The 24,171-nt window shown below is 50.7% G+C and overlaps 1 protein-coding gene across 6 annotated transcripts in view; it reads left to right on the top strand.

Annotated features, from left to right (window-relative positions):
* NF2 (NF2, moesin-ezrin-radixin like (MERLIN) tumor suppressor) overlaps positions 1-24,171 on the top strand; it is a 47,010-nt gene that overhangs the window by 8,118 nt on the left and 14,721 nt on the right. For 5 of the 6 annotated variants that reach the window (XM_082293103.1, XM_082293104.1, XM_082293101.1 and 2 more), the window contains exons 2-13: positions 3,192-3,317; positions 4,332-4,454; positions 6,651-6,734; positions 11,072-11,140; positions 11,286-11,368; positions 11,991-12,066; positions 12,294-12,428; positions 14,906-14,980; positions 16,492-16,605; positions 19,349-19,471; positions 19,844-20,061; positions 20,695-20,800. In XM_082293103.1, coding sequence (XP_082149229.1) covers positions 3,192-3,317; positions 4,332-4,454; positions 6,651-6,734; positions 11,072-11,140; positions 11,286-11,368; positions 11,991-12,066; positions 12,294-12,428; positions 14,906-14,980; positions 16,492-16,605; positions 19,349-19,471; positions 19,844-20,061; positions 20,695-20,800 — 1,332 coding nt within the window. Of the gene's footprint in view, positions 1-3,191; positions 3,318-4,331; positions 4,455-6,650; positions 6,735-11,071; positions 11,141-11,285; positions 11,369-11,990; positions 12,067-12,293; positions 12,429-14,905; positions 14,981-16,491; positions 16,606-19,348; positions 19,472-19,843; positions 20,062-20,694; positions 20,801-22,296; positions 22,447-22,540; positions 22,619-24,171 lie in introns of those variants that run through there. The other variant, XM_082293105.1, reaches the window with a different exon arrangement.

The raw sequence follows: 24,171 nt of genomic DNA, 5'->3' as shown, positions 1-24,171 counted from the left end.
TGCGGGTTAATAAATAATGCAAACCCTGTTAATAGATGCCAAATGCGCCGTCTCTGCCGGAGAAAAAGATGATGCCAATAATCTGGACTGGAAATACTCTGTTCTAGCCATTGGCTGCAGAGTTTTAAGTGTTTAGTGCTGTTAATATAAAATGCTTTGCTGATAGATTGTAACAGCTCTGTGCTTAGTAAAGAACACAAACAGCTCGGTGGAGTAACAGCCTGTTCATAAAGCACCTCAGTCCCGTGTCCCTTTGGCGACTCCTGAATCCCTGCAGCCACCCGTGCTGTGATCCTGCTAATGGGAAAGGAGCTGCAAATGTCAGAGGTGATGCCTGCAGCACAGGGAGGATGCTGGAGTGACGCATCCTGCTCTGTCCTGACGGTCACATTGAGGTTATCGTGATGTAGCTTTTTGCTGGGAGATAGAGCTTTGTTACAGCATCGTGCCAGCCACCCCAGCATACGGCTGAGAAGGTTTTTTTTCTGCTCTGAGCTTTTTAGTTTTGCTTGCAGGAGCTCAGAATGGCTTGTAAAATCATCTTTGTGCTTCAGGTGTCACTTGAGTGCCATGCAGGGGATAGCATGACAGGCACAGGATGGATGGGAATGGCCAGCCTGTCCTGGCTGTCCACCAGGCTCCCTGGACAGCAGCTCACTCCATTCCCTCATGCCCTTGTGGGGCTTTTTCTTTAGTAGTTTACAACCACAAAATGTGGCAGTTAATGATACAAAGCCTGTAAAGTATGGGTGAGGAGGGCTGAGGTCCTGGATCTCTGTAAAGCAGTTGGAGTTCAGCTGTCAAAAGATGCCACTTGAATGCAGATTGTTATTGTAAGTACCGAGGTGTGGAGGGAAATCATGTCTGTTGGAATAAAGGTGGCTGCTGATCATCGATATATTTAATGAAGGTAATTCAGCGCAGTTGGGGAGGATCTGTGCTCTGTTACGGCTGGAGTCTTGAGCATTGTGCAGGAATGTTAAATGTCTATTCCTGCCACCACAGAAATGCGTGGTGACAAAGCGCTGGTGTAAAATGCAGCAGCAGAAGCCTCACTTAAAATACAGCCCCTTAAAGGGGAACTTGTAAAAAAGGAGAGAGAGTTTTTAGTGCAGGTAGATAATGATAGGAGAAGGGGGAATGGTTTTAAACTAAAAGGGGAGAGATTTAGATTAGGTGTAAGGAAGAAATCCAGCCGTGAGACCCTGGCATGAGATCCCCAGAGAAGCTGTGGCTGCCCCTGGATCCCTGGAAGTGTCCAAGGTCAGGTTGGATGGGGCTTGGTGGAAGGCGTCCCTTCCAGTGGCAGGGGTGGAACTGAATGATCTTTAAGGTCCCTTCCCACCCAAACCATTCCAAATTCCCATAACCAGGTTAAAAAACGCGGGGGTGAAAAACACACAAAGCTCCTGCTTTAATCCTCACTGCCACTCTTCCAAACAACTGGTGGTTTGTGTTTTGAGAGGAAACCTTTGGGTCCTGTCAGCTCTTGGGCATAGTTTGGGTACCTGAGGTGGTTTGGTGAGGAGTCACAGGCAGTGGAAATTCCAGGTTAAACGCACTGATCCCATGGGATGTGGAGCGATGTCCCAGGAGCGGCACTGCGTGAGCAGCAGGCAGGAGCCTGTCCTGGGAAGGTTTGGTGCAGGCACTGCTGTGCTGAGACTGAAATACGGTCTTAGAGAAGGAAAAACAGCCCATAATGCTTTATACAAAGCAGTTTAGTGAAGAAATAGCCTTTTGCTGGCAGCCTGCTTTTATGTGCCTGCAAAAATGGTACCAAATAGCTCTTTTAATGGGCCTCACTCTGTTTTGTCTGAGCCCTCGAATTAACCTCCCACTTAAAATCATAGTCAGGAAAAGATCTTCTGCAGTCTGAGCCATCCTGTGCCGAGCTGGAGCCCATCCCGGGGGCTGGAGGGTAGTGAAATGTGTGAAATTAGGGGGGTTATAATTACAGCACTGCCAAACTTGCTCCTCCTGGCGTTTTGACCCCGAAGTGTTGACAGCGCCCGATCCGAATCGCGGCGAGCAGTCTGGAGGTGGTGTTTTTCGGGAGGGTGGCATCAGCTTTGTCCTATTCCGGGACTGTCAGCGTGTGTGTCTGTGCTCTCTGGGAAGGGGGAGAGCAGTGAGAGAGTCATTACTGAAAGGCAGAGCTTGGCGATGAGCTGGGCCTGGCTGCGCCCACAAGGCGGCAGTGGGTGACAGCGGGAGCGGCCCCGGCATTAATATTGATGTGTCCAGGTGGCTCCGGGATTGAGTTGTAGTGACAGGAGAGTGCTCGAGATCTGTTTGCCCAAGGGCTTTGGAGTAATGGCCGTATGTCTCGGTCCAGCAATTGTTTTCAGCCTGCAGATGGAAGACCAAAGTGGCTTTGGCATATTAGATTCATGTGGTTTATGTCCCTCTTCACCTCTCTGCCTCCCAACACCTCCTGCTTTTATGAGCAAACTTCAGGAGCATCATGGATGCAGCTGCAGGATTGCTCGAAGGACATGGTCCTTGAGCAGGACCAATTTTCTCTGCTCCTGAGCTGCTTTTGTCACCAACGTTTTCAGCAGAAAATGCAGTTTGACTCTATCAAAATGTGCTCCCAGAGAACCGCTGACTTCAGTGGTAATGCTGGGGATTTTTGAGCTCTCTTTCCCTTCTATCCGTGCAGGGTCAGAGGCTCTGGAAGCACACGCTCCTTGCATGGATTGTGGAACCGCTGACTTTGTGGCTGCTCTCTCTGAACCCCTGGTGTTGATGGTGGTGCTTGTGCAGAGCTTCCTGGGCCTTTAGGGAGACACGTTAAAGCCACCAAGGGGCAGCTCAAAGGGATTTTATTCTCTGCTGGCAACAGGCAGGAACCTAAACACATCAGGAACCTAAACGTGAGCTCAACAAGAGCCTAAATGAACCCTTAGGTTCCCAGGGCAAGAAACCGGAGCTTTGCAGTGTCATTTTTTGGAAAAGGGGGAAATCACATCTCAGTTTCCTACTGAGGGAGGAGCTGGTGATCTGCAGATGAGATCAGATGGAAGGAGGTAACATGTGCCTCCTTAGGATGTTTTTGTGTCTGTACCAGATGCCTGCCCAGGGGGGTTAAAGCTGACCTTGTGAGGTGAAAAGAGTGCCTTTGGTTGAACAGAGAGAAGTTCTGAAATCCATCTTTACAACTCTGCTTCCTGTTTGCTCTCTGGCAGGTGAAGTGGAAAGGGAAGGACCTGTTTGATCTGGTGTGCAGGACACTGGGACTCCGGGAGACCTGGTTCTTCGGGCTCCAGTACACGATCAAGGACACGGTGGCTTGGCTCAAAATGGACAAGAAGGTTGGAACCAAAGTTCACAAAAATCCCAGAATGGTTTGGGTTGGACGGGACCCTAAAGCTCGTCTCGTTCCAACCCCTTGCCATGGACAGGGATATTTCCCTTGAGAGGTTTTGTGGGATGACAAAGGAGAATGTCCTTTCCTCTTTCTCTGAATGCATGAGGTTGTGTGGTGGGTGAACTGTGATAGATGTACTTAAATCCCATCTCCGTGGCATCTGGGGGTGTCAGACCAGGAAAAGCTGGCAGAGATGCTCCATCCCAGCATCTGTGCACACTGAATCCCCTGGAGACATTTTGGGAGACAGCTGTGCTGGGGTGCTGCACTTTGGGGGTGACTGCAAAGCAAATGAAACCTAAAACTCTCTTTTTTGTGCCCCTGAACACAAAACCATAAGCAGAAAAGTGGAGTTGCCTCTTGTTTGGTTGTTGAGAAATACAGAGAGCTTGGGAGGAGGAAAACCAGAATAAAAGGGAGATGGGGATAAGGGAGGAAATACCTCCCAAATATGTGGGGGGTGGGTTTTGGAGGTGTCAGATGTGGCTCTGTTCGCATCCAAAGGATGTAACGCTACAACCAGATGGTCACGGACACTGAGGGAGGTCTCACCTCTCCTGCTGAGGTTTTAAACCACCATTTAACTGGGCAGTACAAGAGAAAGGTGGTGAGAAACACCACTAAAATAAATCCAGTGCAGGGGAATAAGGAGAAGGTCGGGTGGTGGCGCAGCAGGATCCAGCCTTGCTCCGCAAGGACCGGGAGAGGCAACGAGCACATGGCAGATCAGGATCAACCTTCACTGTCTCATTTCTCATGCTGTTTGTTTCTGCCTTTTTTTGTTCCCTTGCATCATTAGGAGTGTCAGAAATGTTTGTTTTCTTTTTTTAACTACAGTGTCTGAACTATTTAGGTCTGCTCTAGATGTCTATAAGTGTCTGACAAAAGATGTGCTGATCTGAACAGAAGGGAGCTAGGTCTTGTCTTGAAGAAACCAAATGGCTTTTGTATCCCACAGGTCCTGGATCATGATGTCCCCACAGAGGAGCCCAAAACCTTTCACTTCCTGGCCAAATTTTATCCTGAGAACGCAGAGGAGGAACTGGTCCAGGAAATCACCCAGCACTTGTTCTTCCTGCAGGTGGGAGTCAATATGGTGTTATCCAACCTGAGGGAGAGGGAGCCAGGATGAACAGAAGGTTCCAGGGTCAGAGAGTTGGTCAGCAGAGTGTGCTCCACATCCTTATGTTCACATCTCTCCAAAGGGACGTGTCTTCAGCAACAAAAACTTCCTAAAATAGGTGAAGGATGGTTTTTGTGGAGGAAGCAGTCTGCCCAGACTGGCAGACCTCTGAACTGGCAGTCAGGAATGATGAGGTGATCCATAATATCTATAGGTGGTGGCTCTGGGACATGAATCTGTCAGCCAAGGGCTCGTGTCCTCTGCAGGGTATGGGATGAGCTGTGCTGAGGGGTGGCAGCTGCCTTTGGACGTGATGGCATCGTTGTGTGGAGTAGGGAGTTTCATCCTGGAGAGCAGAGTGCAGCCAGCCCGTTCCCAGGCTGTACAGCAAAGTTCACCTCCTCGCGAAACAGCCTCCAGGTAACTGGAGCAGAAGAAAATCCCAGCAGCTCAGTTCTCTGATGGAAAAACAGAGGAGAAGGGGCAACCTCACAGTCCCACCTGCCCCGGGAACTCCTGCCCTTCAGCTAAGCATTTGGGAACTGTGGTGAACACGTCTTGGTTGGGTTTTTGTATTTAAATTACTCTACAAAACTTTGTGTCCTGAGAAATCAGTTCAGTTGATGATGTGGCAGTGCTGCATGGCTGGTAACAAGGAGCTGCTATCACAGGAGTTCTCTTTCAGAGACATGATCAATTTTCTGCCACAAAATCCATTTTCTGACACATTTTTCCTCTAAAGAGTTGTGTCAAGCACAGTTACAGGGAATAGAGAACTCCTAGCCAGACCTATGGGTATTCACTGGGATGTTTCAGCTGCTCTGTGGCTGTTAATTTGAAGATAAATGATAAAAATTTTTTAAAAGTCACTCATTCTTATGTTCCTTACACCGAAGTCGAGGCAGCCTGAATTTGGGAATACCTCTGCAGCCTGGAGGGTGTCCTGTCCTCTCCAAGTGAGCCCACCAGCCTCTTGATGCTCCTCACTCTTCCAAAGTCCATCTTTTTTCTCCAGAACCAAAAGTGTTCTAAATGCAAAGTATTGCTGTTAATTTCCAAGCTTTGTCTCGTGCACTGGTGTCCCTGTAGGGTTATTTCTAAATGCCTCATTTGCCAGGAGCTTTATCCACGGTGAGGAGAAATGCTGTTGGCATCTTTGAGAAGGAAAATCAGAGAGGAAAAGCCATTCAAGCTGCATTTTCTAAATGCAGACCATGACTTTGCTGCTGGGATTTCTGTACTGAGAGGAGCCTGGGCTCCTGAATGCATTTGGGAAACAGGAGCACATCTAAGCTTGTAAACTCTCCTGTTTTTTATCTTGATGCAGCAGAATATCTGCTGTGATTATGTTGTACCCAACTTTGAGGACTCAAAGCACGTTATAAATTCAAATGGATGTTCCTGCATCTCTGACAATCCATCTAAGCCTCCCAGGAAATCGGAGGCTTTTTTTACTGTTTTTTTTCCCCCCCTATCTTTAATCAGGAAAATTAAGTGTGCCAACCCAAAAAATATCGAACATGACAGGTTTAATTTTTTAATGCACAGAAGCCAGGGAAGTAAAGCCCTGTGTGGCTTCGGGGCCTCACACGTTGGCTCTCCTGGGAGCTCGCACAGGGCTCTGCCTGCTGCTAAAAGCTCTGCCACGGAGGTGACCCGCAGCTCTCCGTGCTGGGATCCGAGGAATTGGCCTCCAGCACAGGTGAGCACTGACTCACAATGAGGCCTGAATGTCCCAGAGCAAAGCTTGCAGTGCTCAGAGACTTGGCTGCAAGCTGCTCTTTTGTTTAGCACCGTGGCTGGATGTCCTATCAATCCCTAGCACATGCCTTAAGAGGTTTTATCGCTGTGTTTACATGCAAGGCTTTTCCCCCCCCTTGCCTTTAGCAACAGGATAGAGGTGCTGTCATTTTTCACATATAAATTTAGCTCTTCTCACCAAGCTGTCTGAGAAAGGTGGTCTGTGAAAGCCTGAGCCCTTCGGAGCCGCCAGAGACTTCCTGGGCCTGGACTGTGATTAGTGTTAGGAAAATTGTTAACTCTGTGTGGTTGACAGCTCAAGTTGAAACAAACTGCAGCCATCTGCTGTGACAGTCATGCTCTGCTGTGCTCCACTAAACGTGTGTTATCTGTCCTTTGCTGCTCTGTGTGCAGGTGAAGAAGCAGATTTTGGATGAGAAGATCTTCTGTCCTCCTGAAGCCTCTGTCCTGCTGGCCTCTTATGCTGTCCAAGCCAAGGTAGGCACCAAGGGATGCTCCAAGGGTCTGCTGGGGTGATGTTGCTCCAGGGAAGCCAGGTGCTTTGTGGTGGAGCCACTTCCTGGGGAAAGGGAAGGCAGGGAAAGCTGTGAAAGCTTGGGAAGTGAGGGGGCTACACCAGCACTGCTGCCTTCTCCACATGGCTGCTTCCTGGCTACCTCCAGACATTGGATGGGTTTTTTGCTTTCTCTTTCTAGGACTCTTTAGCAAATGCTCAGCTCATGAGCTGCTGAACCTGTTTGAGTGTGGCTTACTGCTGGAGCAGGTGAATTCCCTGAGCCTGAGGTTTTTTGGATCTCCTCCCTGCTTTTGCCACTGTAGCCAGAGGCAAGCCAGCTGTGGGACCCCCAGCTCCACTGCTCCCCCAGAGTACCTGTCATCATGAGAATGACTTTATTTCAGGGCTGGAGCTTGCCACGTCCATTTTATTGCACTGTGAAAGGGCATTTTCTGGCTTCTCCCTTTATCTTGGGTTTGACCTTGGCTGCTTGGCCTCACCAGACAGAGGGAAAAGTCGGTGTTCATTGAGTTGTCCTTGTTGCTCTGCTGGGTTCTGCTCTGGGCCCAGAGTGGGTGTTTTGCTGAGGATTTATTCCAGAGGACACTGTTCTCCACTTTGGAGTGTGCAGCCTTGGACAGCTTGCTCAGGGCAGAGATTCCTGGGATGGAAGGAGCAGCCCAGGGTTCAAAAGCTAGGACATTCTTGCAGTGGGGGACATAATTGCTGCCTGTGTATGCACAACATGTGCTGCTGCTCCATTAACAGCTGCAGGAGCTCAGCTCCAGTTCATGTGTGCAAAGATCTTGTCTTTGGGCGAGGAGTGACTGCAGTCTGAGCACAGCCCAGCCACGTTATCGCTGCAGCTCGCGTTGGTTCTGACTCTGATGGGATTTTGGGAGGCTTTGGCTCACAGGACCGCAGGCAGGTGGCCCTGCCCTGGGTCTGGTGACTCCAGCTGTCCTTGAGGAGCACAGCTGTGGAGAGGTTTAGGAGGAGCAGGTCTGTGGGGCCACCTTTGCTGGCAGTGCAGGAGAGGGGGCTTGGTCCTGTTGTCTGAAGAGAGGGCCTGATCCAGAATGGTTTTTTCCCTATGGCCATATAATTTTCCTCATAATAGAACCCTGGGTGCCATGTTCTTTGATGATAAGTGTTTGGATTTACTAGAAATTGGTGTTTTCTTCTCATAGTCAGAGTATTGATGAAACCATGTTTTGTTCAAGAGACTCATGAGCTAGGAAAAGAAAAGTTGCTTTTAGAAATGTTTCTGTTTGTGTGAAACATTCATCACTCTTATTAGAGTGCATGAGTAAACATTTCTTGGCTTTCTCTCCATTGACCTGAGCTGAGGATATGTAGGCAATGACTTTTCCTGCTGCCAAGATGAATAAGCGTTGGGTAAATACTGAGCTCTGTTACCTCTTGGCCAGGACAGCTCCTGCTCACGTGCTCGGGAACAGGCTGTGACTTGGTGCAGGTCGGTTGTGCCATCCCCTTTGTCCTCTTGGCACCTTGGACGTCCTGGGGTGTTGGGAGGAGGTCACATGAGGTCAGAGCAGTTCTGACCGTCGTGAGATCAGGAGAAGGTGGAGGAGGGATGACTTTTCTGCTCTTCACTAATGGGCTTTTCTTCAGACATCCCTTTCCTTGCTGCCCCTCCAGCCTGGGATTCCCCCTGCGCTTTCATTCCCGGCAAAAGTGAAAGCTGAAAGCACATCTTTGATAGGGAACCGGGAAGAAAGATGTTGCAGGTCATCTCCTTCCAGTTAAATAGGATCATGATGTCCTTCCTGAACAAGAAAGCAGGCAGTCAGCGCAGTAATTTCACTAATAACGTGCTGATTTGCATGATTAGGGGCATAATAGCCTGACACAGCAGTGTGTGTGCATCCAACAGCCACTTACTGACAGCCAGGTGCTGCTGGTCCATCCACACCAACCTGAGACAGCAAAGGAAACAGGGGGGTCATAAAAATAACTGCTTATTTATTTCCCTCTCGTTGTGTTCATTTGGGGAATTACTATGTGCTTTCCCCTCCAGCCCTGTTCAAACCACCCACACTACTTTCAGAGGTTGGAGGTGGTTCAGGTTTTAAATAGCTGGGAAAGACGTGGGATCAACAGGGAAAAAAAAAAAATTGGGAACATCCAGGAGGTTCTTCTATTTTTTGCCCCTTAAATGCCGTGCTGCAACTCTCTCAGCACTTCAGATCTCGTAGCACAGCAAACAGCTCTTTAATTATTATTGTTTTTCCCCAAAACAAGCAATACTTGGTGTTAATTTGGAGCTGAGCGTGCCTGTGTTTATCCAACAATCTAAGCCAGGCGTGTGATCGTGGTAGAGGCAATTCCATGCCGAATCATGAATATTAATCATACAGTTCAATTAACAGGAGCTGAAATTCCATGACAGTTTGAAAGTAATGATTTAATTGAAAAGGCCTTTAGAAAGTACGTTTGCAAAATCATTTGAGCCAACAAATTCTGCAATACTTAAGCCATTTGTTGATTTTTGACTTGTGAATAATTAATGTTCTCATCCAGACTCCCCTCTCAGTACAAATATTCCTCTGGGACACGGCAGTATTTTTCAGCACATGAAAAGTCACATAATCCATACTTAGTCTTGGATCTCCGTGGAAGATCACAACAGAAAATAATCGTGTTAATCCTATTTGCTATTATTTTCATCACCTAAAAATGATTTACCTGCTGCCTGTCGAAGGTTATTGGAGTTGTTTCCTTCAACAGTGCCACGTTTTTAGTGCTGCTTCCTTTGAGGGGGGGCTCAAGGGCCGTGTACCTGCAAAGTGCTGCATCCTGAGGAGCTCCAAGACCTTGGAAGACAGAGTTACTGCTGCTCAGCACCCTCCCGGATGAAATCCGGGCTGGTTTTGTTCTATTAATTGAAGTCTGAGTCAGTGTAGGTTGTTGTTACATGCTCCCTTCGCATCTGCATTGGCTCCAGATCAATATTTGTGTCTTTAATCCCCACGTGTTGTCTCCCAAGCGGAGAGGTGGGATGTGTGTAGACTTCTGATGCTGAGCTCTGGTTTCGGTGCACAACGCGATGGTCCTGGCACAAAAAGGTGGCTGAGAGGAAAAGCCTCCTGACTTGTTACGTGACCACTGAATGCCTCTTGGTCTTGGGTTTAAAAATTGGCACCATTTTGCACTTCCTGAGCTGAGGTTGCTTGGAAAAGCAGGGAGGGAAAGACTGCCTTGCTTGCAGAATGAGTGGCTTGAGCAAAGGGTGCCATGTCTCGTGCAGTCGGGGACTGCCACCTGTGTCACTGCAGAAGTCCTGGTTGCCAGGTGAGTGGAAGTCACAGCACTCTGTGTACTTGCCTCACATGCTTTGTTCCTCTCCTCCTGAACTTGCTGCGTTGTTGGAGGAGCCGTTTGCCAGCCCTCTGAGGCCATGCAGGAGGTAAATTCATTTTCACATGCACCGCAGGGACACGCGGCTCTTCAATCTGTTAATAAGCGGTTTTCTTTCTCAGTCACTTTATATGCTGCTCAAAGAGATGTAAATCTAAACAAATACCAGTAATTAGTGGATGCACTTAACAAATCTGAATTGGATTCCATGACCCAGTTGAGCAACAGACCCTCTGACAGAAGAGCCACCACCTGCCTGAGAGGAGTCTGTCAAACTCCTCTAATTTTTTTGATATTTATTCATTAGGGTGATGAGCAGTGGCAGAGGAACTGCCATCTGCCTAACCTGGATTGCTGCTATCCATCAATTTTTGGGGACAGGTCTTTGTCCATGGCTTGTTTCCTTGTTCCACTACCTGTGGAACCACAAGGACCTCTCAGCTGTAGAATCTTGCCCTGCGTTGGGGGAAGTGTTAATTAGGGCATGATAATGAGAACAGAATAGACAACCATCATCTAGTTCAGCGTGGACATCAAGTGGTGATGGTCATCAACTGAAGCTGTGGGAAATGGTAGAGTCACCATCCCTGGAAGTGTCCAAAACGGAGCTCTTGAGGACCTTAGGGGTGTTCAGTCACAGGCTGGACTTGATCTTGGAGACCTTTTCCAACCTTAATGATTCTGTGATGGTGGGAAGTTTTGCTCTGCTCCCACCTCTGCTGCATGTTGAGAAGGAAGCTCTTTGTTTCTCTTGGCAATGAAATGACAAAGAAAGCCAGGTTATTCAGCTTAGAGAGCAGCAGGTTCTCTGCTCGTGGGGTGGAGGGGTGAGCAGGCCGTGTTTGCTGTCTCTCAGGGGTGGCTGTGAGGGGCTGAAGTGTTTGACTTGCCCTTGTTGTTAACGTGGGGTGGGAACCGTGTCTCTGCTTCTTCCCAGTATGGTGACTACGATCCCAACGTCCACAAGAGAGGCTTCCTGGCACAGGAGGAATTGCTTCCCAAGCGGGTAAGGAGCTCAGCGGAGCCGGGGAGTCGGTGTCCAAGCTGTCCTGAGGCTGAATGTGGTGCTGGGACCTGTCTTGGTGGTTTTGGCTTTCTTGCTGAGCCAGGAGCAGCACTGTGACCTGGTCTGTGTCTCCCATCTATCCCAGGTAATAAACCTGTACCAGATGACTCCAGAGATGTGGGAGGAAAGGATAACAGCCTGGTACGCGGAGCACCGGGGCAGAGCAAGGTGAGCCTGTGCTGCTGTGCTGGGGCAGGGCCAGTCCCCTCCCCTGGGAAGTCACCAGCCTTTGGGGAGCTTGGGCAGGCTCTGGATGAGCTCTGCCAGCAGGTTAATCCCAGCACATCTCTGCAGCAGCCTTGGGAAGAGCTCAGAGCTTTTGCTGATGGCTCTGCATGTGCCCTGCTTTCCCCTGGTTGCTGTCAGGGCCCTTGAGAGAATTTAGGAATGATGCAAAGTAAGGACTCACCTGCATTGGGGATCAGGGGGCTTCTGGGGCTGGGAGAAGAAATAGGGATTCAAACTGTGTATGGCTGCCTCAGGTGGCAAAATGCTCCTCTTGGGGGATAAACCTAAAGCCATGGATCTGAAACAGTGGCATCCCAGCCAGGGATTTCCTATTTATGCTGAAGGGATTGGGAGGCCTGGAGTGCTGCATCTCAGCAGCCACTCACATTCTGGCAACTGCAGAGTGGGATTTGCTCTTGGACTTTATTGATCTTGCCAGCAAAGACAGGATTGACCTGTGTGATAGAGACAGTCCAGGCTTTAAAGCCTGGTGAGTGCTTAGGATCAGCAGGAGCAGCCGTGTGCCTCTCTGATCCTCCCAAACGCTGTTCCTGCCCTACAGAGATGAAGCTGAAATGGAGTATCTGAAGATAGCCCAGGACCTGGAGATGTATGGCGTGAACTACTTTGCCATCAGGGTGAGTTGGGTGGGTTGGGGCTCCTGTTTTCCTGCCAGTGTCATCTCCATCTCCTGGAGAGCCAGGAGAGCCGGGAGGTGGCACTTTGGGGAGCCCCAGCAGTGCTGAGGGGAGGCAGCAGCTCCTGGTCCCCAGTGCTGGGTCACTGCTCAGGGCTGGCTGAGGAGGGGACAGTGGTTCATGTCTGACCCTCCCAGTGATTCCTGCTCTTTCCTTTCCTCATGCAGAATAAAAAAGGCACAGAGCTGCTCCTTGGAGTTGATGCCTTGGGTCTTCACATTTATGACCCGGACAACAGGTTGACCCCTAAAATCTCCTTCCCATGGAATGAGATCCGGAATATTTCCTACAGCGATAAGGAGGTATGGATGTGTCTCACCTCCTCCCTGAGAGCAGTAAGAACACAACTGGGATTTAAAATGATTTCTCTTGGCTTCTCTGTCTGCTGTGCTTGCTCTCACCAGCTTAGCTAAGGGCAGCTCAACTCCTCCAGCTGAAACCTTACTCCAAGCCTTCCTGAAGCCTTGCAGGAGTGGGCGTGCAAGGGGTCACTGCAGAACTGCTTCTCCTCTTTGGTTTCAAACCTTCTATGTAATAATCTTTTCAAAAACCCCAAATTGCTGTTGATGTGCTTAGCCCAAATACCAGAGTTCAGAAGTTAAAATCTCTTCTTTACTGAATATATTACAGTATTTATTACTGTGGATATATTCTGTATTATGGAATACAGGGAGATGTATTCCTGGGGAGAAGAGCTCTTGCCATCTCATTACATCATCTTGGGTTTCAGGCTGCTGGGCTCGGCATAGCAGCTGAAATCTTTTTAGGATGTTGAGCAATTTAAGCCTGCTGTTGGATAGTTACTTATTAAATCCAGTCTAAATATGGGTCTTTGGGATTGTTGGCCCCCAAACCTAACTGAGAACAGAAGTGCAATTGGCTGTGGAGGGGGGACTGAGCAGCTCCTTTGTAAGTCTGAGAGAGCTGCTCAAAGAAACCAGCTGCCTTCATGGTAAGGAAGAGAATTAACTTCTTAATTAAAAATGGTTTTCTAATCTAAACATGATATTGATCAGGGAAGCAGCTAAAGGTTTCTCATCAGCTGCGTTTATTGCATGTCTTGTGAAGTTTTATAAGCAGTAAATCCGTGCTGGAATTGCCTCCACTTGCTTTACTCCTTAAAGAGCTTCACGACTGCAAAAAGCCCAGCACTGAGTGACTTCCGAAGCTTCCCTGCCTGTGACAGTGCAGTGGGAGCTCCCCAGAATCCAGGGACTGACCCCTCCATAAGCAGGCCTTGCCACAGGACTGTAGCAGAGCTCTCTCGGGGTAAAAGACGGACCCTTTCCATCAGCCAATCATCTGTGTAACCAGGTGCCCACGAGCAGGCCTGACCTGATACAAGCAGGGCCAAGAGCTGGGAGCAGCAGCTCTGCCGACACCACACTGGGGGTTATCCCTCCTAACAAAGATTGACTGTTCACATGGAGCTGAAACTCCTCTCCCAGCACGTTCCTGCTGCTGCTCTCAGTGACTGCTGGGGGCTCTGCTGGAGCCTGAATCCAGGGACGTTCATGCACGTCTGCTTTTGTGAAAGTCTTAAAAGATTGGCTCTTAAACTGCCAGAGCGAGGCAGTGCCAGGGCAGGGCCCTTTGCAGGCAGGGCCGTGTATTGACAGATCTCCCACTCTAATGGACACACTCTGTCTGCTCCAGCTCCTCAGCCCGTTATTTCTGTAGCGTGTGGGGGAGTGATGGAATATGTGCATGTCTCCTAAAAAATGCCATCTTGCAGAGCTCTCCATCTCTTCAAGTACCCTTTTGATAGTGCAGAGGCTTCTCGCCGTCCCAGGGCTTCATTACCAAAACTCTTGAGGGATTTGTGCCACCACTCTCCTCTCAAGAGAGCCACTGTGGGAGAGCTTTGGAGAGGGTGAAGCTGGGCCATGGGTAGAGGGGGTTGGCTGGCACATGGAGTGTAAATACAAGTTAGAGACAGGGAATAATAGTTGGAATTGTGGGGATGTCTTAGGGAACGGCTGAGTTCTGGAGAAGAAAATGCATGGAAAATTCTTCTGGGGAGCTCTTTTGAGTGGAGGTGTTGGAAGGGCGGCAGCTCCTTGCTGTGTTCCTAATGCAGCTCTCCTGCCCTTTTAACTCCCTGACAGGAGAGTGCAGCCAGATGGGAGTCGGGCTCTTCTCCCAGTTAGCAAGTGACAGGATGAGATGAAACAGCCTCAGGTTGTGCCTGGGAAGGTTTAAGTTGGATATTAGGGAAAATTTCTTCGTTAAGGGGCTGTCAAACCCTAGCCCAGGCTGCCAAGGAAAGTGTTCAAAACACTTGTGGATGTGGCACTTGAGGCATGGTTTGAGGGTGAACACAGTGGTGTTGGGTTGACACTTGAATTTGATGATCTTGGAGGGCTTTTCCAACCTTAATGATTCTGTGGTTCCATCAGGCAGCTGAGCTGGTTCTTCCTCCCTTTGGAAGCATCCTGAGTTCCTGCTGTGGTTGCTGTGTTCCCTGCAGCTCCCAGGAGAGCAGCACCTTGCCTGGGGAGGTGCTGAGCTGAACCCCCACCCCTGCAGGGTTCTCTGCAGAGGACGCCAGCACCTGAGGCCCCCGTGTTCTCCTGACTGGAGGAACAGTTGTCTCCTTGGCTGCTTTTGATGCGAGTCCTCTTGCTTGGCTCCGAGCCACGGGGACGGCTCTGAGCCGCGTGTCTGACCCTGCTGACCTGCTCTGAGCCAAAGCTTTCAGGAGGAATTTTATAGCTGCGTTTTTATTAAATGCACCACTCTCTGATAACTCTCTCCCTCTTTATTTTTTCCTTTTCAGTTTACGATTAAGCCATTGGACAAAAAGATTGATGTTTTTAAATTCAATTCATCAAAGCTGCGTGTGAATAAGCTGGTAAGTGCACAGTCTTTTTTTACTGCCTGCTGCAGTGGGTTCTGCAGAGAGCGTGAGACAACGAGCTTGTGGGGCTTTTCCTCTGAGAGGGAGCTGCTGCTGTGTAGCTGTGGTGGGGTGTAGCAGTTACTGCTCGCTGAAGGAGGGAAGGGGGAGGCTCAAGACAAACTACTCCACAGAACCTCTCCCCCTTCCCTGTTTTTTGCTGCCTTTCAAAGCTCTTGGCTTTCAGCTGACCTGAATAGTGGAAGCACTTAGTGAATGCAACTCCCGGCTTTGCTCAGTTCCTTTTTCTTCCCCTGTGGATCTTTCCCATTCTGCCCTGTGTTGTAGCTTTCCCTGTTTTGGGGGACACCTTTACCAGAGTCCTGGCTTTTCCCCGTCTGAGGACACTCTGCTTGGACAAGGATGGACTGCACTGAGCTGTCCATGTTGGAGACCAGCTTTAGCTGATGTTCTGGGTTTGGATCCCTTGTTGGGTCGCACAGGGACCTTTGCTGTCCTGGTTGTTGGCTGTGCTTCACATGCCATAGGAAGTGGGGCTTCCTCATTCCCTGCATCGTCAGGTTCATAGTGCTGAAAGCTCCTCTGACTCCAGAGCAGTCATTTGTGACTTGGGAAATGCCATTTGTTGCCTGGGTTGTGGCTGCCCCTGGATCCCCGGCAGTGTCCAAGGCCAGGTTGGACATTGGGGCTTGGAGCAGCCTGGGACAGTGGGAGGTGTCCCTGCCCATGGCAGGGGTGGCACTGGATGAGCTTTAAGGTCCCTTCCAACCCAAACCATTCCATGATTCTGATCATGATTTTATGAAATGGAAGAAGAGCATGTAAATCAGTCCTTTAGAAAAGAATCCAAATTTAGAACCCTGCTTTTATTGCCAAAAATATCTTTTCACTCCTCTGTGTGCCCACCTTGTGCTAACCCTCCTCTAGCATTGCCACCTCCCTGGTCCTTACCAGAGAGAGACCCACACTGGGGCTCAAATCCCTTCAGCAAAGGTATCTGGAGATGCCCAAGTAAGTTTTTTGATAAGCCTTCTGTTTGTCCAAATGGAAAGTGGTTTTCCTTTTTTTTTTCCTTTTAATTTATTTTTCAATCTCAGTGCCTTAGACATACACTGGGGAGAAGGTGCAAGTTCATCTTGAGCCTAAAGAAAGGGGGCAGTGAGAACCAGGGAACTGGGCAGAGCTGTAGCAATTTTTATTTCATTATTTGGCCTCTTGCCTTTTTAGGGTGGGTGTAAAACAACACCCAGGCTGTGCTGGAGGCACAGAAAATTGGTCTCTGCAAAGAGCTGCTATACCCAGGAGCTGGTGTTTGGTGTGGGACCTGGCTCCCTGCCCCTCATACGGCTGTGAGAGCTCGCAGGGTTGGAGCTCAGTGGGTGGAAGCACTAACAAGCACCAAATCAAAGCAATTCTAGTGTTTTTGTGTGTCAAGAATACAAACCACCTCATCGCCATCACGTGTACAGCTGTTTCTCTCCGCTCTTCACCCCTGACTGGAACAGATTCTTCAGCTGTGCATTGGCAACCACGACCTCTTCATGAGGAGGAGGAAGGCAGACTCGTTGGAGGTCCAACAGATGAAAGCACAGGCCAGGGAGGAGAAGGCCAGGAAGCAGGTGAGCCACATGTCCCAAAACCAGTGAGCCAAAATCAGAAATGCAGATGGGCTTGGGAAGGACAGGTCTCTGGAACGGCGTCAAAGCAGCTTTGTGGGAAGGTCCAGCTGAACATGTTTCAGTAGCCTGCTCCCAGTTCTCCAGTCATCTCAGCTTGGCTCTGCAGCTTGATAGCAGCCTGAGTCCAGCCCCCAATTTGGGAACAAAACTGAGAGGACAGGAGGAAAGAGCTGCCCTGGGTGTCTACAAGCGACAAGATGTGTGTTGGGACAGTTGGTACATCAGGGGCTGCGAGGGGGAGCTGTGCTGTGCCGTAGCTCTTCGCCTCATTTCTAATTGCGGGGTGATGGAATGCACGCCGACGTTCCGGGCTGTGCAGCCTGCAGTGCTAATTCCACACTGGCCTCTCTCCGTGCCACGGGTCAGCCCGGGCGGCCGGCACGGCGCGGCGGAGGCAGCGGCGTGGAGCCCACGAGCAGAGATCAGCAAATTGAATTGTATGAATCATTGTTTTCTGCTCGTAGACCTTTTCTACTCACTGAAACCCACACAGCTAATCTGAGCACTGGTGCTCGGAATATAAATGGCCCTTTGGCAGGGAAGCCACCAGAGAGGAGCAGGAGAAGCCACAGCAGTCGCTGCACCCAGCAGGGGCTTGTGCTCACGAGTCTGGTGCCTTACTGGGTTTGAGTGTGGCCACAGAGGTGCTTGTGTGGGGTGGAGGTGCCCAGCTGGCCTGGAAATGGGGCATGGCTGCTCCATGAGGCACCTCTCTTGGTGTTTGTGTGGTGCTGAGGTGCTCAGCTGGCCTGGAAATGGGGCATGGCTGCTCCATGAGACACCTCTCTTGGTGTTTGTGTGGTATTGAGGTGCTCAGCTTGGCTGGAGATAGGATGGGACTTGTCCTTCAGGTACCTCCTGAGGCAGTCTCCCTCCTGGAGCTCGTGGAGTGGCAGGAGAAGACAGGACTTGAGTCACTACAAGCTCCACTGGGGAAGGGGGACTTCGTGCTTCCCACAGGGATTCCTCTGGTCAGGAAGGAGTTGGCACTATAGAACATTAAGGTTGGTAAAACACTCTGAGATCTCCAACCATCAACTCAGCACCGCCGTGTTCACTAAGCCATGACCTTATGGAGCAGAAGGTTCCTTGGAAGGAGTGGCATGGTGTCCAAGTGCTGGTGGCTTCAGGGATGGGTGGTCAGGCATTGGAATGGGCTCCCCAGGGAACTGGTGGGATCACCATCCCTGGAAGAGTTCAAAAGTGGATGTGGTGTTTTGGTGTACGCAGCAGTGCTGGGATAACGGTTGGGCTTGATCTTAGAGGGCCTTTCCAACCGTAACGATTCCATGAGTCTGTAAGATTTACAGTCTGTGAGTTTTTGGTGTGTTTGGATAACACCAGATCCTGTGCTTCTTTGGGCTGCTGGGAGAGGTGAGGGCACTGGGAGGGAGAGGGCACTGGGAGGGAGCAGCAGCTTATGGCTTCATGTGAACTCCCAAATCCAGAGCACTTGGGCTCCGTGGGAAAGGTCAGGCTCCTGCCCTGCTCCCTCCTCCCTCCCCAGCATCCACAGTTGTTAACTGGTTTCAGAAAACCCTTTTAGATCAGGAATTCTTGTTAATGGAAGTCCTGAGCGGGATGCAGATCATAATGATAATTAATGAGGGGAACCTTTAATAGAAGGAAGCAGAGCGGTTGGAACAGTGGGCGTCCCGCTTTCAGAGCACAGCTGGTGTCCAAGGAGCAGAGAAATGTGCCTTGTCTCACTTCCTTCCCTTATTAAACCCAGCAGGTCTCCTGTCCTGGCTGCAGCGTGGATATTTATAATGCCCCATCCCTGTGGGATGGAGGGATTAAACTCAGTGTGTTAATTAGCCCAATGGCTCCCTTGGGCTCTTGGCTAGTGGAGGGGCCATCCCTGGGCACAGCAACCCTGCCAGCATCTTCTGGGAAGAGCTGCCAGATCCTGGTGGCTTGGATCTTCCCCTCCTGGAGAAGCATTGCTGTTCCCTGCAAATGGAGAGGGTTTCTTGTATCCAGGAATTGCCAGAAGTGGTTGCACTCTGTGTGACCTCCCTCTAAATGAATGGAAGTGAAGGTTCCAGGATGCTGGGTTGGATATCTGATCAAAAGGAGCAGCTATCTCTGTCCTTCAGCCTCCTGCCACGTGCTGTGGTGTTTGGGTGATGCCCTCGGACTGTCCTTAAACCCAGTCCTGCTGTAAGACACTCCAGAGAATTAAACTGGAGATCTTGGGACCCACTTGTCCTGTTCTGCCCTGTGACTCAGCCTAGGAGGGCACTGTCTGGGGACATCACCACCTGCAGGCAGCTTCTGTGGCCATGCTGTGAGTGACAGCCTGAGCAGAGGATGGGAATTGCCTCAGCAATGGCACTTTTCAAGGGAGCTTCAAACAGGTTGCCCAGGGCAGTGGTGGAATCACCATCCCTGGAAGGGTTAAAAACATGTGTGGATGTGGCACTTGGAGACACGGTTTAGGGGTGCCCTTGGCTGTGCTGGGAGAACAATCGGACTTGATGATCTTGGAGGTCTTTTCCAACCTGAGTGATTCCATGATTCTGTTCTTTGATCAGGTCACCCCAGTCCAGGGACGTTCCCATTGTCACTACGCAGAGAGGAGGCAGCGGTGCTCTGACCCCAACTCTGGCACTTTCTCATCCATGGAAAACCTTCCTCATGTGTGTTTTTCTCCTCGCTTTCCCCAATCCCTTTTTCCCAGATGGAACGGCAGCGCCTGGCACGAGAGAAGCAGATGAGAGAAGAGGCTGAGAGGACCAGGGATGAGCTGGAGAGGAGGCTGATGCAGCTGAAGGAGGAGGCAACGATGGCCAACGAGGCTCTGGTAGGTCCCTGGGAGGCTGTTTCCCCAGTCCTGCAGCTGCTCCTCACTCTTTCCACTGCGGAAGCATTTTTGGAAGCGCACTACGACTGCCCTAAGGCTGCTCCCAAACTGCTGCCAGTGGCCAGTGAGCAGCAGGCTGGATGGAGCTATTTCATCCTGCTGGGCTGCTTGGGAGGAGCACAAAGAGGATGATTTGGGACGGAGCCTGGGCACATCCCGGCCTCGGCAGCAGACGGCTGCAGGCTTTCACAGAAGGGAGGGATTCTATGGAGCGTGTCGGAGCGAGCAGCTCCGGGCCCTGCTCCGGGGGCTGTGGGCACATTTGAGGAGACATTGGCTGTGCTTAATGGCTTCGTGTCCTGGAATTGTCAGATGAGGTCGGAGGAGACGGCGGATTTGCTGGCAGAGAAGGCGCAGATCACGGAGGAGGAGGCCAAGCTGCTGGCTCAGAAGGCGGCCGAGGCCGAGCAGGAGATGCAGCGCATCAAGGCCACGGCCATCCGGACCGAGGAGGAGAAGCGGCTGATGGAGCAGAAGGTGCTGGAGGCAGAGATGTTGGCACTGAAAATGGCTGAGGAGTCGGAGAGGAGGTCAGAGGGTACAACCTTGCAGCTGCCTCTGCTTTGCTTCCCACCCCCTTCAAGTTATCCCTCTGAGTTATCCTCCCTCAGCTTTCCCACATGTGTCCAACAGCAAATAGCCCTTGGGCCCAGCTGGTTTCCCTCTCCAAAAGCCAGCTCTGCTTTTGGGTGCTTTCTGCCATCCCTCCCCTGCATTCCCCAAAGTATTTAACAACATTAATAACACTTGGAGGTTGTTCTTCCTCTGGATGGTAGATCTACATTCCCTATTCCCTCCTTATTCCTCTACTTATCTTGCAGTTGTTCAGTTCTCCTTTCCAGCCCTGAGTTCTGTTCCAGGTCAGCCTTGAACAGAGACTTTGCTCCTTGTTAAAACTGGTGTTTCCACCCTCCTGACACCCGAGCCCAGGTCCCACGGTGAATGTGGCAGTGAGCAAGTAAAAGATCAGCCTTGTTTCCTTCCAGCTGATTACTCCTTTCCGTGTGAGAGCCTGCTGGGTGTCAGCCCTTCTGCTCGGATGAGCACAGCCCTTCTCCATCTCTCCCTGCCTATTCCACACCTACGCTGACATCCTGCTTCTCCATCCTCTCGTTCCTCCTGGCTCCAGTCTGACATTTGCTGTTTGCTCTTGGTCTTTGCAGGGCAAAGGAGGCTGATCAGCTCAAGCAGGACCTGCAGGAGGCTCGTGAGTCAGAGCGCAGAGCAAAGCAGAAGCTCTTGGAGATCACCAGCAAGTCTTCCTACACAGTAAGAGAGATCTGTGTTGTAGTTCCCAGTTCCATGCCCTCCTCTGTAGCCTGGAGGAGCCTCCTTCTCCGTCCCAGCCACGGAGGGGGCTGAGCTGTCTCGTGGCTGCTCAGGAATCCTGAGCAGTGCTTGCCCTTTTCATCCCTGCATCTCATCCAGCAGAACTTCACTATGCTCTTTTTTTTTTTTTCCCACCCACCTCTTGCTATGAGAGCAAAGGAGCTGCTGGGGAAATTAAAGCAGCAAATTTTAAACCAATTTAGCAGCCGCGTCAGAGCCCCACTTTGCCAGCATGTGTGGAGTGCAGCAGCTCAGCAATAACCTTTAAAATAGGGTTAAGTATGTCCTTATTCTTGTTAGGTGGGATAAACACTCTTCAGAACCTGTAAATTCATTCTTTGGGCATAAACTGGACTTTTATGTGCTGGAAAAAAACTTAACTTGAAGGGAGATTATTCCATAATTGTCCATTAAGAGGATTTCACACCTTCCTCTGAAGCATCTGGTCCCGGTTCCTGCCAGGCACCGAAATGCCAGACTAAATGACCATTGCTCTGACTTGTCTGGCAGCTCTTTTCCTCTGCTTCCCTAATTGTGCCTGCAAACCCCGTTAGGTGCCCCCATCCCTGCAGCTCACACCTGCCAGCGTTCCTTCCTGGCCATAGGGAAGGGGAAGAGCATCAGGAATAGGTTTGATGTGGGAGTTACAGACGCCAGCACCGAGGCTTGTATTTGTACCTGCAGGATCCTTCCCCCCTCCTTTGGAAACTTTAGAGGAGCAGATTGGGGAGGGGTTGAGAAGAAGCAACTTTGCATCCCCATTCCCTGGAGTTCCCTGCAAGAATATTTGGAAGCTGTTAAAAATAACAGTGATGGAAAATAATCAGGTGCTCTCAGCTTTGGGACACTCAGTCAGTGAGTGCTGGATAAAGCCCAGCTTTGGGGTGCTCCTTCTTTTACAAGTCACTGGAATTCTCAGGTGCAGCAGCTCCTTAATTCTGGGTTTAACTTGTGCACAGGGAGTGATGTCCTCATTGGAGCCCTGCTGCATGGCTACACAGCCCAGTGTGGAATTTGGGCAGCACTTCCACATCCGTGTTCCCTCGTGTTGCCATGTCCATCCTTAGTGAAACCAGCAGAGCCTCAGCTTGAAGCCCTTGTGCCGAAATCCCAGTGCAGGGAGCAGCTGCGTGGCTCTGCTCTCTGCTCCTGTGGAGTTAGAGCCTCTTAGTGGGAATGCTGTGGGATTGCTCCACCAGCTGCATCTGCCTGGAGGCAGAGCTGCCACTTCCAGACACATGGGGCTGTGTCCTCTGCCTTCCCTGGAGAGCCCTGGCCTTCTGGGCATGGCTGCCAGTGCCTGGTGGGAAGGGAAATGCTTCTTTCCCTCCCCATTTTGGTGGCAGGGTCCCCTCATGCAGCTGCTCCTCCTGCCCCTCTCCCTGCCCTAGGATGAGGGCCGTGCTGCACAGACTCCATGGCTGTTGTTTTCCAAGGTCAGGAGGAGGCTGGTGTGGCCAGCATGTCTGTATCCAGGTGAAAACACCTTGCTGGGCTCTTCCTTCCTCTGTTACACTTCCCTGGATTGCCAGCACGTGGAGGGACACTGTTTTGAAAGCTGGTTTTGGGAGACTCATGTCCCTGAGGTAAAAGGCAGCTGTGATGAATGGTGCGGGATTCCGACTTTTCTCTTCCTGAATGAGGGTGTAACATTGGGCTTGTTCTTTTCCACGGTCCCAGACTTGTGCTGTGTCTTCCCCTGACACTGGGAGCTAAGCAGGACTTCCCAAGAGCAGGAGAGGAAGGAGGGAACGGATGGATGTAGAATCATTTAGGTTGGAAAAGACCCTTAAAAGATCGAGTCCAATCCCTAACCTAACTCTGTGCTGCAGTAAAGGCAAAATAAACAGTTAAATAGATACATTTTTCAACTTTCCAGTCTCCAGTCCTGGTTCTTTAAAGCTTGTTTCAGTGTCTTTTTAGTCCTTGAAGCCCAGGCTGTTTTTATGATGTCACTGGTAGGTGATGCATGAGAAGTGAGACGTGGATCTGAGTCTCAGGCCGTCAGGGCTTGGAGAACAATTCATTCCTTATGGACTTGGCGATGGCTCTTTGCCTCCCTCGGTGCCCTTCAGGTGCCAGCTAAAGGCAATCACCTCCTCTCTGATCCTGTGGGAGCTCTAAGTAGCTGGTTTGGGCTTGCCCAAATTTTTGAGCAGCAGAGTAAAGGCAGTGGCAGCACCGGAGGAGCTTTCCCTGCGGGGGGAACCTCCTGACCTGCTCTGTGCTCCCTCCGGATTCTCCGTCTCGCTCTGTATTCCAGAGGGATCAGAGGGGTGACCGCTGCCAGCGTGGTGTTTGCCTTTGCAGTTTGTTCCTGGTGAGGAAACACATATGGAAAAAGCTCCCTGTCCCTTTTATCACCCTGTGCCTACGCATTAGAAGTAACAGCACCTGCTGCAACACCTGCCCGGGATTGGTGCAAATGGCAGGGAATCTGCAGCAGGAATTCTGCCCCACTCTGGTGAGACCCCACCTGCAGAGCTGCCTCCAGATCCGAGGTACCAGCAGAGGAAGGACCTGGAGCTGCTGGAGCCAGTCCAGAGGAGGCCACGGAGCTGCTCCAAGGGCTCCCTCTGCTCTGGAGCCAGGCTGGGAGAGCTGGGGGTGCTCATCTGGAGAGGAGAAGGCTCCAGGGAGACCTCAGAGCCCCTTCCTGAAGTGCTTAAAGGGGCTTCAGGAGAGCTGGAGAGGGACTTGGGACAAGGGCATGGAGGGACAGGACCCAGGGAATGGCTTCCCACTGCCAGACGGCAGAGCTGGATGGGATATTGGGAAGAAATTGTTCCCTGGGAGGGTGGGGAGGGGCTGGGGTGGAATTCCCAGAGAAGCTGTGGCTGCCCCTGGATCCCTGGCAGTGTCCAAGGCCAGGCTGGACGAGGCTTGAAGCACCCTGGGATAGTGGAAGGTGTCCCTGCCCATGGCAGGAGTGGGATGGGATGAGCTTTAAGATCCTTTCCCACCCAACCCATTCCATGATTCTGTTAAATGCTTTGCTCCACATATCAAGCCTGTGCCTTTGAGAGCCCTGAACCTGCTCACTCTTTGCTTTTTCCATACTCTTTCTCACTTCTGTTGCTCCCTGGCTTTTCCACCAATTTTTTCCTTGCTCCGTGGCAGAGCTGTGCCAAGGGAAGAGAAGGAAGTGGCTGTAGCAACCCTGATGAATTGGCTCAGGCCTTAATGGCTGCAGCAAGTGAAACTCCTGCTCTACTGTTACTGCTGCTGTTGGGAGTTTTTAAAAACAAAACCCAACAAAGCTTGTGCTGAAAAAAAACAAGCTAAAGGTTGTTTGAAGGCCAGCAGGCTGG

Source organism: Coloeus monedula (assembly GCF_965178545.1).
Source record: "Coloeus monedula genome assembly, chromosome: 18".
Classification (NCBI taxonomy): domain Eukaryota; kingdom Metazoa; phylum Chordata; class Aves; order Passeriformes; family Corvidae; genus Coloeus; species Coloeus monedula.
This window is presented reverse-complemented; position numbering and strand designations above follow the sequence as displayed.